Source organism: Uloborus diversus, chromosome 4 (genome assembly GCF_026930045.1).
Source record: "Uloborus diversus isolate 005 chromosome 4, Udiv.v.3.1, whole genome shotgun sequence".
In the NCBI taxonomy this organism is placed as follows: Eukaryota; Metazoa; Arthropoda; class Arachnida; order Araneae; family Uloboridae; genus Uloborus; species Uloborus diversus.
Genome location: NC_072734.1, coordinates 125,047,451 through 125,065,467, shown reverse-complemented (window position 1 = coordinate 125,065,467; position 18,017 = coordinate 125,047,451). Strand labels below are relative to the sequence as shown.

The following is an 18,017-nucleotide window of genomic DNA, read 5'->3' as shown; positions in this document are numbered from 1 at the left end:
TTACACGAAAATACAAGGAGTTCAAAACTGTTTTTAGGTCATCTTAATTTAAAACTTTATAACATTGGAGAAACAAACTTTCTACTTCTTTGCACAATATTAGCAAAGATACTTTTTTGAATTTTAATATATTTAGATAATTTTTTAATTAAGAAATATTTTTCACCCTTTTACTCAACTAACATAAGTATGTTGAATTGCATAAGTACAAATAAAAAAATATATTTTTCAAAATTATTATGAAAAACATCATTACAAGTTATTAAATTCAATAAATATTACATAGAATGAAATTCTTAAACATAAATTTAAAATCACAAAAATTTAATGGCTAAAGAAGATCTTTCAATAAGGTGTTAAAAGAATGAATTTTCAATACACGAAATTTACATGAAAAGGTAACGAAGAAGGAAAATAATTCCCCCATCAAAGCGTCACTGCCAAGTCCTGAGTAAAATAAAATAATCAAGCAATAAAAACACTATACTTTAGAAGAATTGAAACATGAGCTTTCTAATATACTTCCTCACAATGCCAGTTTAAAATGTTAAAATAGTGCAAAAGAAATTAGATACTTCCACATACCTTGTTTTCAAACAGTTAAATTTACATTAAAATTGACAAATTTTCAAATAGTTATCACTGTAATTTGTATGCAGCTAGTGTATATGTACTTTGGAATATCATACAATCTTTTAAAAAAGAATTTTTTACAAGAAATAGAAAAATTTCTCATTTTTGAAGTAAAATGAACAGTTTTTGAAGATAATGACATTTCTAATGACACAAGTGAAGTTCAATTCCACCATTACAGAGTAACAATTGTCTCTAAAGAAGTTTTCGCTTAAAATCATCTTCGTTTTGCACTTGTTTTTACCTAAAATATAAGAGTCAAGAAAAAAATTATGATTTGAGACACATAAGATTATTGCACACACAGCTAAAATTTCAAATGCTTTATTTATTTTAATTGACATAAGAAAGGTAGTTAAACAAAAAGCATTTACACAAATTCAAAATCAAACACAAAAACAAGCGTTTTGTTTAACTCTAAACATCAACAATTTCCAGCAGATTGAATAGTGAACCATTAAATAACAATACAAGATAATTTTTTCATTGAAATAAAGAACATATTGAGCAGAGTTAGTTTTGAATGAAAGTAACCTTTTCATTCAACATTATTTACTTTTTTCATAACTTAACTAGCAAACATTACCTTCATAGATTACAAATGAGAAATAAGCTATGAAAGAAACGAAGCAAAAAATGTAACTTCTTTGAAATTTTTGAAAAAATGTAGCACAAAAAAAAAAAAAAACTAAATGGTAAAAATAGAGGGTACATTTTTTAAATCATTGGACTCCATTAGAACAAGTTGAAAAAATTATTATGCTTACATAGAAAATTTTAAATTATGATATGAAGATTGTAATGGGGTTGTTTCCTTCAGTCAAAAGTAAAAAGTAGTATTTTTTATCACTGAAATTGATAGAATAAGCAAAAAAAAAATATGGACCCAGAGAATACTTTCATTTTCCCAACAGTTATTTTGTAATTAATTTTTTTAAATGTCGGATTTTTCAAACAAGGCGTGGTCTTGATGACATCACAAATGATGCTCTTTGGTGCATCTTTGTATCCCGTTTCCATGTCATGATAATCAAAAAGCGAATTAAAATTGCGTTCTACGCTTGCTGTCAACCATATCATTGCCAATACACGTGAGTAAAGATGAGAATTAAATATTTTGTTCTGTGAATGGCAACACTGAATGGCATTTCATCATTTGTGATGTCATAGGCAGAAGCATAAAAAATGAAAGTGCATTGATTTAAGTAATTTTTTTTAAATATTAAACTTAAGCAAATTATTTTTAAAATGGTCAGATCCCAGGGTTCATACCCTTTAGGCAGAAAAAAATTCAAGCACTTTTCAAGTACTTTTCAAGGTAAAAAATTTTGTTTTCAAGGCAATATCATAAATTTGTACTAAAAATATTGCATGCAGATTTCATTTACTACAAACACATAGAAATAAGGCAATAATACAAAAAAGTATAGGAAAACAAAATTGTTTTTTCTACAACAAGAGACGCTTTGATGAAAGATCTACTGCGTTGAAAGTCTTTCTGAAAATGTTTGAAAAGTTCGGTCATAAAGAGAAGCAGATACCAAGAGGTTTAATTTTGAGGTTTTTCAAAGGTTGCAGCAGTCAGAGGTTTGTATATTTTCTAGAATCAGCAAATTAATACTTAAAAAACCCTTTCATAAGTGCTTTTAACTTTTATGGGAAGAAATTAAAATACCAAAGTTCAATGGCATTGCCAGAGAGGAGTTTTTGAAGTCACTCCCCCCCCCCCCTCCCCCGGTTTCAACATTTATTTCCAGTACCATACAGTGGTTTATTACAATATAAGGGTGGTTAGGACAAAAACACTACCCAGAAAGTTATTTCAGTTTGCACTATCAAGTTCTAAAAATATTAGGTTTGCAAATCATTTATAAGTATTCAAATCAATTATTCGTATGTATTTATTAGCTGTTCAGCCAATAAGGCATTTCAACTGTCCTCAAGTAAATATAAAAATTAGGAAGTAAGAAAAGTTTATGAAAGTCCACAGTCCAGTCTCTACACCTCAAAATATACAAAAGCAGCTTAAGCAGTGATAAATACTCTGAATGCAAACTTGAGCCTATTCAGCTTTCATTGATTAACTTGCAATAGACAATAAATGTGCAAGTTCAGATTTATAGAGCCATATTTCGGAATCGAAAAGATTTAAAAGAAGTTGACATGTATTATGACAAAAGTAGTTTTATTTTGGGAAAAAATGGGTTATTGTTGAAATTAGAATTTAAATTCAGAAAGGCAATAATATTCAGGTGTAATTGTGATTTGTGAGTTCATAAAAAATTACCTGAAAGTTTCAAAGAGCAAAATGGGGCGGGGGGGGGGGGGGGGAATAATTTTTAAAACTAAGACCCCTATGACTTGAATATACATATGTACAACAATAACTTTTGCTATGCATACAATTCATAAAATAGTTTATTAAGTCAAAATATTCTGCATAGAAATACCATGCCCAGTGCCTGTTGATAACCAGCAACAGGCACTGGGCCTAGCTAGGCTGGTACTGGTAAATTTATTAGATCCAAATGAAGATGAAAGACCCTCCTTAAGCTATCTACCCCTTTGCTGATTAAAGCCTCTTTCAGTAAGCTCCAAGTACCCACAACCATAATAAAGTAGTAATTTTGAACATTTGAGGAAAAGGGGAAAATTGGAGATATAAGGAGGTAAAAGCATAAAAACGAACACTACTGGATTTCAAGTGAATAATCATAACACAACCACCCCTGTTATACACCTTATTTATTTTAGCAGACATAAAAAAATGATGTACTTATAAATAAAATTATATAAATCAACTTTATATTTAAAATACAAACTTTAAGTTAATTTGTTAGGTGCTCAACTGCTGAAATTTAAATTTTTTAAAAAAAAAATCTGTTATGACCAAAAATTAGATAAAGATAATCATTCAAAATTGCAAAAATAAATAAGCAAATAATTAAACAAGACCAAGGTAATAAATTCTTTAACTCTTTAGTTATTAAAATAAAAAAAATAAAATAAGCTAATCTGATGTAGCAGTGTCGAAATAACTACTAATTGCCAAAAATATAAAAATATTTACAAAATGCAAAAGGATTGAAATCTCAAACAAAGGGAAGCAAATTTTCGCGAATTAAGTTTAATGTTGTCATGTTTCCCATAAAATAAACTTATATTTTACTGAAATTAAACATAAAATATGCTAATCTACGGTAGCAAATATGAAAATAACATCCGATTAGTGAATATATTTAAATATTTGCAAGATGCAAAAAGATTGAAATTTAAAACACGAGAAGCAATTTTTCGCAAAGTCTGAGTTCGTTCGACGTGGCATGTTTCCCATGAAATAAATTTATTTGTTTTTCATTAAAATTAAACAAAAAATATACTAATCTAAGGTAGCATATGCGAAACTAACATTTGATTAGCCAAAATATTTAAATATTTGCAGGATGCAAAAAGATTGAAATTTCAAACACAAGAGCAATTTTCCGCGAAACCCGAGTAAGTTCAATGTTGTCATGGTTTCGAAATTAATTTCTTTGTTAATTAATGAAATTAAACAAAAAATAAACTAATCTAAGGTACCATATGTCAAAATATCTTTCGGTTGTAAAAAACATCAAAATATTTACAAGATGCAAAAGGATTGAAATCCCAAACACGGAAGCAATTTTTCGCGATGTTGCATACTGAACACATGTTCAGAAAATTACATTGGTGAAATACTTTTTTAAAACTTCTAAGCACAATTCGTTGATTTTTGAGAGAATTTAAGCACTAAGAAACTATTTCAAGGTTTTAAAACTTTTTCAAGGTTTTCAAGCACTTGAAAATGAACTTTCTTTTTTCAAGCACTTTTCAAGGTTTTTCAAGGGCGTACGAACCCTGGATCCTATGCTTTTAAGCATGCTCTTCTAGAAAAAAATATTTTTAAAATTTTGACAACGACCCCATTTAAGTAATGGCAACATAGGTACAAATCACCTTTTAATGAATTAAAAAAAGTACAACTGCTGTACATTCCTTTCATGTGACTACCAGCAAAGCTAAAACCTTTTGTCCCATGTCAGGAAGTCTGGAAAGACCACTGGCAGGTATTGATGGTTGATGTCAATCACAGAGCATCCTAATGCTTGAGCCACACGATGAGCGCGACCAATCTCTAAGGATAATTCCCGGACAGAACGTCAACAGGCTATAGAAAGGAGGCTGCCCAGGATGTCAAATTGATCTTGAGGAATGGAGGGCAGACCTGTGCATTGAAAATCTGCAGTCTTATTTTGACCCAAACAAAACGCTTTAACCCATTGTGAAACCGCCTTACATGGTAATGCATTTTTGCTTCAGGCACTCTCAATTAAATTTTAAGCCTGGGCGGCTGTTCACCAATCGAAAACATGCTTTAGGGCAGTGATTGGGATTGGCTGGTAGCATGCTGATAGAGCACTCAACCAGTGGTGCGGCAGACCGCACTGATACCCAGAGATTTTTGCTCTTGACGTCAAAAAATGTTTCTCACAACAAATAAAAAACAAATAAAATCCAATACATCTTTTACGAGAATTTTGTGAATAATTTTCCCACTTTTCTATTATTTTTCAGCAACATTTATTGCTTGCGTACAATTAATACAATAATTTCTTGCCTTATTCTCAACATTTAAATATTTCTTGAAACAATTCTTAATACCAAGTAAAGTGTTATTTATGTATTTATTAATTAATTTATTATTATTATTTTAGTTAGTAACAAAAGAAAAAACCTCAGCCGTTTACTGATCTGTAAACAAACTCACATGGTGCATCCACAAACACAAGGTTTTTTTTTTGGGGAAGGGGGGAAGAGAAAGGAAGAAAAAAAAATCTCACCAGTCTTAAGTTTTTGTAAAGCTCTTGCTGGTTTGCAGGTCAAGAAAGGTTGAGAAACTCTGCTTTAGAGCAATGCAAATAAGACTTCACTTTAAGCCACGCAAGAACTACCCTTCTAACTAGTTACGACCGCTTTTTGCATCTTACCCATCCACAGCAGCCCCACCTCACCACTCTCATACCCCATTTGCACATGCCCACTCTTTTGTGAGTTTCCAAGTCAAATTGCCACTATTTAATTTACAACCCTAGTAGTAAGAACGTAACTGCCAGTATGCCAAACACTTGCTTTTTACTATGATTTAATCAGCAGTTCCTGCTTAGATTGTACATTAAATAATGGTAATCACACAAAAACCTCTGCAGTTGAACTATAATAAGCATTAAATTCACCGTGTTTTATCAAATGACATATGAGCTTGAACCAGAAGACACAGTGCAAAACTTTGCAACAAAAATTTGCTTACCTCGCTTCGTCTAGTGACCCTCAAAGATTCTTTGGGAATTTGTGTTTTACTTCTTGTCACTGAACTGGCAGGTTGTTGCAAACTTCTGTTTCCATTCACTACTGGACTTGTACTGCAATGGAACATTACAAAACCACATTTTAATAGCTTTTATATGCAATACCATTAAATCACTCTCAAGATTTCAAATGCTCTTTTAGCTTTGTTATATTCTCACTACCCCCGACATATTACTTTGACCTAAAATAACTTCCTGTGACTTTTAATGAAAATATTAATTTTCCATGACTTTTCCAAGGTCTGAAAATAAATAATTTGTTTTCCATAACTTTCTAGGATTTCCATGACCTGTACAAACCCTGGATATTAATTCATTTTTTTTTAAAAACATTCATTTCTACACAAAAAAACTACCGGGAAAATTTGCAAATTCAGATTTTTTGCACTATTTGAATAGTTGGTTTCTAAGGGGCCATTCATTATTAACGTAAGGATGATTTTAGCAATTTTTGCCCCCCCCCCCATGTAAGGGTACGTAAGATGTTTCAAACCCCTCCCTCCTATTCTTATGTAAGATTCCATTTCGTTTTTTAAACTAATAAAACGTTGATAGAAAAGGATCAGTTTGACTAAAACTTCCAATTAGACGCAAATCAAAGATTTTTTTTTTCCAAATGTATTATATGATGCGATACTAAATTAAAAACATAGCATACCATGAATAGTGGGATTCTTTAATTATATTTTACACTATTCATTCTTTGAAAAACAAGTAAAAAACAGCTCATCCTAATACGAATATAGAAAATAATCCTAATACGCTCATCCTAATACGAACAATAGAAAAACATTTTTTCCTTTCGGAAAAAAATGTTTTTCTTCTGAGTTTTCTCATCGACAGTTTATCTCTAGGTATGACTATACATTAGAAAATGATGCAATTTTGCTCATTTCTTTACAAGAGCATGATAAAATGAGGAATTTGAAAAAAAAAAAAAAAAAAAAACACATGCACATGCACACACACACACACAAGCGTTTGTTTTGTAAGTAACTTACACTCTTTTTCCAGTTGTACTCAATTTTTCAGATACATTTTCTTCTTTCACATTTTTATTTTGCACATTTTCAACCTTTGTGGATGCTTTTTTGGAAGCAGTGCTATTTTTTACTATGCGTTGACTGTTTCTACTTTGCTCAGAAGGTATGACAGGTGATTCATCTTTTTTCCTAAAATATTTTAAAGCTATTCAAAAAGAAACTCACAAATACAAATATCACAGCACACCTAATCCTTGAAGAATTAGGTGTTGCATTTATAAAAAGTGAATATGTGAAAATTAAGAAACAAAGTTCAAAATCTTTGAATTTCAAAAAAATTCTTCTAAAAATTATAGTTTTTCTACAATCAAAACGTAAAAGATTTGCTAATTTTGTCTCTCAGAGTAATTTGCATTATATTTAAAGATCATCCTGGATGTATTTAATATCACTGCCAGCAGCTAAATTTCTAATATAAAAAGGAAATCTATTAAATATATATAAAAAAAAAAAAATAAAATAAAACAAAATCTTTAAACCTTAGTTTTTCTATGAAAATTATTCATTTTTTTTTTCCTGGCAAAACAATGGTTGCTAGTAAAATTCTAAATTATAGCAAAAGAAGTGTCGTCAAAAATTGACTTTTGGTTCAAACCATTCTGGAAATCATCACTCTTGATAAGTCCAGTAAGTATAATATGATTATATTTTACGTTTTAGTTATCTAAAATGGGTGACATCTAAAGCAGCCACATATACTATATAAGACACATTAAAAGATCATATTTGTTACCAATTCTATTGGGAAAATAATGACTCTTACGTTTTTAGGACCGTTATAGGATATGCAGATGTGGACAACAAAACTGCGTCAGTTGTGGAAGAGTGAAAAAATGTGTAAATAATGTTTTTTTGTATATATTTAATGCAATGACGGCATTGTTTTGATAAAAAATTGTAGCAGGATCAATAACTTGTTTACTCTTAATTATTTTGAAAAATTAAAATAGGTGAAAAACACAAGAAAACAAAAAATGAAGCAATAGGTGCAATAATTCCTTACCCAATGTAGATTCTACATTACTGTGATCATATTACATATACAGTGAAGCACCCTTTATACGTTTTCGAAGGGACTGTATGAAAAAAACGCACAAATGAAAAAACGTATAATAGTTATAGGTTAATGTGCATTTGACCAGGGGCGGCTCGTCGCTATGGGCAGGGTGGGCCCGGCCCACCCAAAAAATTGTAACTGATAAAATACATTATTAACAAAAATATCGTTTTGTGTTTCAGTTTAAAAAAAGTAAAAAGTAAGGCGCACAACAGATTTCAAACATCTAGCCCCCCCCCCCCTCTCCGCATATCTCTAAACATAACCAGAAAGTTTTTAAATCCCATTAATTTTAGCGCTGTGCACAGTTTTGGGAGCTGCGGGCTCGCGTGAAGTTGCCCCCAAAACTAAGAGTCACGCCTCTGCCCTTAGCCAATCGCAATGACTGAATCAGAAAGCAAAAAACGGCGGGTGATAACACCCGAAGGAATTCATTGCAACTCAAGGGTGGGCCGAGCTCAAACGAAATCGTAGTTGTCTATAGCGGTTTGGAGGGAAGAGTCGAGGTCAGAGGAGAAGAGTCTAGCAACGTCGCTCACTAGAATAACATGTAAAAGGGCAGAGAATCGGCTGCCCCTGCCCATGTGTCAGGCATGGAGATTGCCGGTTTCATGAGATTCCGTACATTTGTTTTACAACACATGCATAATTTTTTTAGTTATTTGTTTGTTTTTGGAGTTAGAGATGCTTATTCTCAAAATTTCTGTGTAAGGACTTTCTTTTCGAATAGTAGAGCAGCCCAGTGGTCTGACACACCAGCAAAAAAAAAAAAAAGACTGATCCTCAGATTTTTTGGTCGTCCACGCAAAAAATAAAAAAAAGGAAAAGAAAGGAAACTCCATAATACCTAATGATAATATAATCCAACACTTGATCTTTTACGTCAGTTTTAAGATTAATTTTCAAAATTTTCTATGATTTCTCAGTAGCTTTTTTAAAAATTGTGTCCATTTTTTTGACCATAGTTACTTCTTGTCTTAACATTTAAATACTTGTGTAGCATTTTCACAGTAAGTTACCGCCCTATAGCCAGGGCTAAGGCAGAAATACGTGAAATACACCGCCAGCTCAGTCATTTCCAGCCGAGGACTGCAGTTTCGTGCTTATTAGCACTCATCAGCCCGGCATAGGAAAGTGACTGAGCTGGAGATGGAAAACCTCTTAAGGAAGCCAAGAGTGCCAAACAAACTGGTAGCTAATATAGAATTAGCGCAAACCAGACGAGTGACCGAAACAATGGTTCGGTTCAACTCGAATTTTGAAGGCAAGGCAAGTATATTCACAGTAAGTTACCGCCCTATAGCCAGGGCTAAGGCAGAAATATGTGAAATACACCGCCAGCTCAGTCATTTCCAGCCGAGGACTGCAACCAGTTTGTTTGGCACTCTTGGCTTCCTTAAGAGGTTTTCCATCTCCAGCTCAGTCACTTTCCTATGCCGGGCTGATGAGTGCTAATAAGCACGAAACTGCAGTCCTCGGCTGGAAATGACTGAGCAGGCGGTGTATTTCACGTACTTGTGTAGCAGTTATTTAATAGAGTTTTTTTATATATTTACTCATTCATATATTATTATTATTACTTTGTAAAAAAAGAAGGGGGAAAAAGCTTCAGTCGTTCGTAATTTTTTTTTTTTTTCATTAGTTTTTAACGGTTCGCGAACATTTTTTTTTTACAAGTTAACAAGAAAATAGTACAAGTCCGCGTGAATTTTTTTGAAAAGCTTTTGCAGGCCCGCATGTAAAAAAAGGTCGGGAGACACTGTAGAAATTACATTACTGTTTTTCATCAGATCGCAGTTCTATTGGTACGTACCTTAGCTTTTTTTTTCTATCATATAGGATAGGTATAGTTTTGACATTAATTAAAATATTTAAGATCCTTTCAAGCTAATGTGCCTATAACTAGTCGATTAAATATTTTGTTAAGGGTATATGTGTGACCGTAATTAATTTTTCAACCACTCTTACTCAAAATTATTATTTAATAACTAGCCGCCTGCGGCGACCAGCTGGTTCGCCTTCTTTCGCAATTCGCCTTTCTGTGCAAGCAGCCACCTACGGCGGCTGTTTGGTGAACTTGTCATTCAGCAGTATCAATCAATCCATCTCTTTTTTTTTTTTTTTTTTTTTGTGCCATTCACATTTTTACGCCAAGATTGCCAACTTCGGCGGCTATTTACCTTTACGATCTATCTCTAAATTTTGTTATCCATCTCTATTTATTTTAACCTCCCCGTCCATTTCCTAATAAAAACAAAAATCTTTCAAAAAACAGCTTTTTTTTTATTTCAGTAAAGCAAAAGAAAAAAAATCTCAAATTCCCCGCAGTAGTGCAAAAAGTAGTGTTTGACAAACATAAAAAAAATCTCGCTGTTTTTATTGAATTAAATTTGCACAACCATGAAATGTAACGTAATATAGATACAGCAAAAGGTCCAGTTGGGGGGGATGCAAAAAGAAATAAATGCAATCCCTAAATAAAACAAAAAAAATTAAAGAAAAAAAGCAAGAGCTGCCGGAAAAACACGTAGTCATCACGTCATAAAATGTAGAAGAAAACTATATAGTAAAAAAAAAGATTAACATTGCTTGAGATTAAGATTCCATCGTAAATATCGAAACGAAACCCAAGTAGTGACGTCACAGGCATAAAAGATTGAAGAACGCTTTTTTCGACTGATGCGTGAAAGGACATGATGTGTTCAGCATTAAAAAAATTGTAAAAAAAAACTATTGCGTATTTTTAAGAACTTTTTTCTTTTGAAGAGGGCGAAATGTTTTTACTATTACCAACTTAAAATTTATAAATGAGGCTTTGATTCTTCTCGCAGGATGATATTAGAAAAAAATAAAGCCCTGGAAAAAATGCAAATTAAAGGATTTTTCAAAAATTCATAAAAAATATAAATATTGCTCAATCTTCAAATTTTTTTTTCACTCATCATATTTAAAATTAAATTTTCTACACTATAGTACAAAAAATATTTGTATGGTGCGATTGGTTCGGGGTCTGTGAAGTAAAAAGTACTAAAAAATGCAAAAAAACACACAAAACATTAAATAACTCTTTTTCTAATCAAAATATCAAAAATCGAAGCCCGAGGTGCACATCCTCGGCAAAAACTGCACCAGTATACCAAATTTGACCTTTCTAGGCCTTACCGTTTTCCCGGGATGCGCGCCACAACACACACACAAACATCTTATTTTATTATATGTATAGATGATGATAACACATAAGTTAAATTTGAAAGTCGATTAGTAAAAAATGCAGCAATAGAAATATTATGTTTACTTCTTTTATTTCATTTACTTATTTTTGTTGTTGTTCAGACGGACCTTTTAGACGCTATTTGTCAGTTATCCATGTTTTAATTTTAAGGTTGCTTGAATTATTATGTCAAGATGCGTATACTGTAATTAAAGTATTTTTTTTTTAAATATTGTTGAATACCTTTTTATGCCTGCCCTGAAAATAATTTAATTCACCAAGCAAAACCATTTTTCACGGGGGTGTTTTTAGTGGTAAGGGGTCTTTCTCTTTTTGAGAGTCTGGTTCCTTAATGTTTCACGGTGTGCCACCCCTCTTGGAGGGAGGGGAATGGCACAGTTGATGAGATTAATGTTTTTATTACAACATATTATTATTATATTATTATTATTACTGCTGTTAATATTATTATCAATTCGATCGCTTAAGGGAAGCCGAGTGTTTCATTAAAAATATGCAGGGTGTTCCGTTTTAACCAATAAGACCTTCATTTTCGCAACTGTTTGTTCAAGGTGCATACTTCCAATTGCAGAAATGTTCAAAATCAGATGCAGAGTTAAGATACTAAAAGTTTAAAGCGAAAAAAAAAAAAAAAAAGAGTCAAAAACTAAAAATAACTTTTTATACTGACCCTAGGTCTCCTAACTTATATTTAGGGAAATAATCTCAATTGAAATATATTACTAACAGAAACAATTTGACATTTATGCGACCAAAACTCAAGGAGATATTCGAGTTTAAAGTTTTAAGGGACCAGATAGAAATGAGATAGGAACTTATCGTCCTTTCAGAAGAATGATAGGTTGTCAAAGTTAAAAAACAAAGTATTTATGTTTTTTAATGCTATTCAAAAACAAATGCAAATTTTATGCTGTGATACGCGAAAACACTACAAAACATTAATCAATTTGAAAAACCAGTTTTGCACACAAAAATTTTAAGCCTTTTTAAACTGCTATATTTTCCCTCAAAAGGTGTTTTGACAGTGAGTGTGAAGCGGTGTAAGTCACGAAATGCTGCGTTTCCTATCTGGGTGAACATTGGTCGTACTAATGTCAAACTTTTTGTGTTGGAATTACATTTTAATGGTGATGACTTCCCTGAATATAAGTTGGAGAACCTAGGGCCCATATAAAAAATTGAATTTTGTATCATTTGACTCATTCTTATTTTTGCTTCAAACATGCAATTCCTTAACCTTGCACCTGATTTTGAACATTTTTGCAATTAGAAGTATGCATCTTGGACAAACGGTTGCAAAAAAGAAGGTCTTGTTGGTTAAAACGGAACACCCTGTATAATCTATGCACACACAAACCTGTTTTTGTGCGGTCTTTCTTTTTGTACAATTTTTTTGTGTGATTTTTTTTTCCCGCGATATTTGAAAATTTCAATCAGATTGGGACTCAATTGACGAAATTATTTATGAAACAGACAAAATGTTTTTTAAAATGAACGAAGTTATTTTTAAAACGAACAATTTGTTTTTATGAGGTTCTTATCCACCGCACAAAAACAGGTTTGGGAGTATTAAATCAAGTGGTATAATTTTGTAGGGCTATCTGAAGTTTGTATTAACTGATTTAAGTATCATTTTACGTTCCTCAGCATTAGTTTACCAACCATTGTTTTCATCATTTTATCTGTGTAAACATATAAGGGTCATTCTCCAGAAAACGTAAATTTTGAATGCAAATATTTTTCAATTTCGAAACCTTTTGTTTTCTTTTTTTTTTTCGTTCTTACAAGAAAGTGTTACCTTCTAGAAATAACCATAAACAATGGCCCAGCTAAGTTCCAATTATTTTACTCATAAATAAAAAAAATAAAAATCATAAATTTTCATATTATGACATACTATGTATATGTTCACGTTACACAAATTGTGCTTAATAGATTACTGTGAGTATACCCTCAGGAAAATTGATGGGAACATCACTGCTTTTAATTAAACACGTTATAAGGCAACAAAAACAGTCACACAAGGTGTATGACACGCCACAAAGGTGAGAATTCAAATGTTGTGAACCAAAAATTTTCTAAAAAAAATTAAAAAATTGTTGTCAGGTTTAAATAGATATATTTTTGATGACATTAAAAATCATCGTTAAATGAATTGTTCCCTAAAGTTTTTACTGTAAAAGCCGTGTGACAAAAAAGTTACACTTTTTGAAGAATGACCCATAAACATAACTGCGGGCCCACCCACTAAATTAAGGCACGAGCCGCCACTGTATTTGACTCTGCAGGGACCAATTTTAAAAATGCATAATTGATAAAAACCTATAAATGAGAAACATATAAACGGTGCTTTACTGTACTTCAAAGTGTATATATTATCTAGAAAAATTGAAATTGCAGAATGTTGACTCACTGTTGATTAATCTGAAATATTTGGTCTTTTGGCAATGTTTTTGGTATGTGAATGTTGAGATTCATTTTGGCTAATGTCAACATTTACCAGATTTTATATTTGCACAGTAACATATACAGACACTCACGAGAAAAGTTTTATTGAACTATTCTTGAAAGTAAAATGTCAGTATTTTTTCTAAATTACCTATAACAACATCATTGCTTATTATTATTAAATAACATTCATCTTCATACATCTTTTGAAATCGAACTATATTTCAAGCATGGTAATTAATAAGCAAGGGATAACAGTGAGAAGATTCCAAGCAGGTGGCGGCTAAAGAAAAACAGAAGACGTCACTGCCTCTGGCAATCTTAACACTGGCATCCCATTTTCAACAATATGTGCTCAATGTTGGAATGATGATAAATAACAAAAATAACTTTTTATTAATGCTAATCCAGTATGCATTTACTTATAAACAATAATTATGGGAATTCAAACAAAGAGCTAGACTTTATTCAAAAGGTTTTGAAAAAAATTTTAATCGATAAAACAAGTCAAAACTTTGCAGGATGAAAATCAGTGAGAAGCTTGAAAGAATGTGATTTCCAGCAAAGCATGTGTTTGATTTATTAAAGATTGATTTTTATTAGATTAATAGTTCATTCCTTAAATTATTCTACTACTAAATGGTTTAAAAAATAAAGCGAAAATAAAAAAGCGGTGCACAGCAGCAAACTATCAACAATAGTCGATTATGTACTATTAATGATTCAGAATCCATCTTAAATAGTGTTGGAAGTAAGGGTCAGATTGACTACCACAGACCTAAAATACCAAGAAAAGCGTAACATTTGCAAATTAAAGACTAATGTAGTGCAACACTGCAACAGTAGTTAAAAAAAATTCACACAGGAGTAATTTTAAAATTCATTTTAAAGTTCTGCATCAAGAAACACTTGTTTGTTCGTTTTAGACAGGTTTTAGTTATTATTTTTGAGTCCTTTAAGTGCCCAAAAGTTTGGCATCTCATACATCATTTTTAGCAACATGCAATTCATGAGCATTTAAAGCAGTAGATTTTAGAAAGTTACAACAACACTGATTGCTGTGATGTGTAAACTGGTTAATAACATAAAACAAAATAAAAAAATAAAGTGACAAAAAAAAAATATTTTAAAAAATTAGATTTAAGATAGCACACGTTAAAATAACTTCCAACTTTTAAAATAGTTTAAAAATCTACAAGATGTTTATTTATTTATTTCAAATGGCAGTGAACTTGACAAATTAAAATACAAACAGAACAAAAACCTGGAACAAGGGGGGGAAAAAGTCATTGTCTCAATCTACAAGATGTAAAAGGATTGAAAATCTAATTACTGCAAGTAATTTTTGAGGAAGCCTGAGCTCACTGTTGGCAAGTTTCCAAACATAAGATTTTTATTTAATAGTTACTCAAAAATTCAGTAAAACAGAAGTCTTAAATGAGACTAACTTTCATAGCCCTGAATATGAAATCAGATTTTCAAAAAAAAAAAAATCCCAAATTAATCATGTTATTCTGGTGATCAAATTTTTGGAATATACAAATAAAATCAGAAACTGTTCAAAAAAATGGCAGAAGTTTTTAAATTAATTTCTTAGATGTCTCTTTGATGCTAAAAATTAAAACCACAAAATTCGAGGATTGAAAATACATTTACTTACTTAAATGAGACTAACTTTCATAGCCCTGAATATGAAATCAGATTTTCAAAAAAAAAAAAATCCCAAATTAATCATGTTATTCTGGTGATCAAATTTTTGGAATATACAAATAAAATCAGAAACTGTTCAAAAAAATGGCAGAAGTTTTTAAATTAATTTCTTAGATGTCTCTTTGATGCTAAAAATTAAAACCACAAAATTCGAGGATTGAAAATACATTTTCACATTTTTCAAGTTTTCAAACATTTAAAAGTGATTTTTTTTCTTTTTTTTAAGTTTTAAGCAGTTATCAAGATTTTTACCATATGAACCATAACTACACTTTAAGTGTCTTTAAGTTTAAAAATACATATTAAAGGGTTTTAAGGCCTTTAAGGATGAGCATAGAAGCAAGAAGTTTGGAAAAGGCAACAGTGCATAAAGAAAATACAATAGGATGACTCATAACTGTGAACTTAGCATGAATAAATTTTAACTCCTTAAGTACATTGTCAAAAGAAGCGGACAGGTTCTTGCAACGAGGCTTTGCAGGAAAGCACAGACAATTCAGAGAGATGTGCAGAAACAAGTGCACAATAATAAATTGATAGTTGCACTTACTCAACTTTAATCATCATAAATTTATTTGTCAATGCAATATAAATTTTTTTTTTAGTTGTCTTACATTTATTGGATTATCTAGTAGTTTGTAGTTTACCACTTTGCAAAAACACAATATATTGAAATTAAAAACTTAGTCTAAAAAACTAAAAAAGCAACAAAGAGAGAAAGAAATCCTCTTAGATAATTAGTTCTATCTCCTTCTTGGAGTCAATGTTCTGGTTCGCTATTGGTTCAAAGTAGTCCCACGGTAAGCCAAGAGCAAAAAAACATTATATCTTCCTATGAGGAATAGGGAACTTTTTTGCTCTTGCAACAATATGACTCTTCTTTATGTATAGTGGAAAAACAACATTACGTCAGGAGCGTACATAGCTGTTGTTAAAAAAACTACCAACACATCGTACTTAGCTGTAGACAAGTAATCAATGTCAAAATTTAGAGCGTAATTTTTTTTTAGAAGTACGCATTTCTTAAATTAGGCCTGTAAGGAACCAAAATTCAGAAATTGAGATTATTGTTTGAGTTTCGAAGTTAAAAAAAAAACTCCTTCCAAAAAAAAAAACAAACTTTTAGGTTTACAAAATACTTTAAAAGAAGTACATGTGTTTGTTTACTAAACTTTTCTTGGGGCACGTAAACATTCAGGAAATTCAAAGAAACATTCAGGACATTTTTCCGCAGTTTTTGGGAAGTTGACCTTTTTATACTTGTGCACAAAAAAGGTTTTCTTTTTTCGATCGTGTTGAGATCTTACAGCGGGGATTTTTCCATGAAGTCTGATCCTTTTTTAGGAAATTTCATAATTTTGATAAAAATTCGGAAAATATTTGCTTCATTAGGGTGTTTGGGAGAAGGCGTTGAAATTCGGAAGTATTCAGAAGGAATTAAGATATTTAGCTAAAAGAACCTAAAGACAATCCCCACAGAATGACAGTTTACAAAAATATTGTCAAGAAAAACAATTACCTTTTGTTGAATGTTGATGACACAGGACTTGGAGGGACGTTTCTTTTTGATCTAGACCTTGTGTGGGGCTCATTAAGAGTTTCTTTTGCAGATGTACTGCCTTTAACCACACATGTATCACTCACTGTTAAAGAATTTTCTTGATTAGATAATTCACTAGTACTATTATTCAGTGTCTTTTTGCTTTTTGATTTTCTATTATTAGGTGAAGGTGAGACATACTTTCCAACAGTTGTCGTATCTAAAGAAACATTACAATTTTTGATCATGCTCTGAACTTCAGATGAAGACAACAAACTTGCACTTTCTTTGTCAGATATTGAATTTTCTGATTGTTTATTCACAGATAAAGTATCTCCATTTTCAGAAACTTGTTTTTCTGACCTACTTCTGGTCAATCTAGAAGATCGTGTAGACTTTACATTACCAACATCAGAAACAGCAATGTTCTGAATCTTGTCCTTTTTAGAGTTTGATGCACTATCAGCAGGGATACTTTCACTTTTCCTTTTCCTGGAATTGTTTGTTTTTAAGTCTGCACTATCTTTGCTTATAATTCTTTTAAATTTTTGTCTTGTATTAATTTGATCATCAGAAATTGTAGCTGTCTGAGAATGAAGATCACTGTTAATATCTTCAGCTCTTTCCTTTGCAGAACTACTTGACGATGACACATTTTCAGGTATGTCCTCCACACACCTTTCTTCACTACTTTTGGATTCACTGGGACTAAAAATAGATATTGACTTATTTGATTCATCTATCGATGAATCTGGTATACTAGAGCATGAAGGTTCGAAGTGACCTTTTGATGTATAACTTGAAATTTCGGCTGAAGTACTGGACACTTCCGTGTCAGTCTCGGTTGCAGGTTCATTCTCCAAGACTGTTTTGGATGCATCTTTGGGAACAGAAGAAATATTTCTAGAAATATTTTGTACAGACTCGTCCATCCTTTGGGGAAAAAAAGAGATTTATAAAAACTATT

The 18,017-nt window shown here is 31.5% G+C and overlaps 1 protein-coding gene across 1 annotated transcript; it reads right to left on the bottom strand.

Moving 5' to 3' along the window:
• Positions 1-729: 729 nt before the first annotated feature.
• On the bottom strand, positions 730-17,642 carry LOC129220504 (uncharacterized). The gene is made up of 4 exons (XM_054854932.1): positions 17,030-17,642; positions 7,022-7,192; positions 5,963-6,074; positions 730-877 (listed from the first exon to the last, which is right to left on the bottom strand). The coding sequence occupies exons 1-4, from the start codon at positions 17,296-17,298 to the stop codon at positions 851-853; spliced, it is 579 nt and encodes a 192-aa protein (XP_054710907.1). The 5' UTR covers positions 17,299-17,642; the 3' UTR covers positions 730-850.
• Positions 17,643-18,017: the final 375 nt, after the last annotated feature.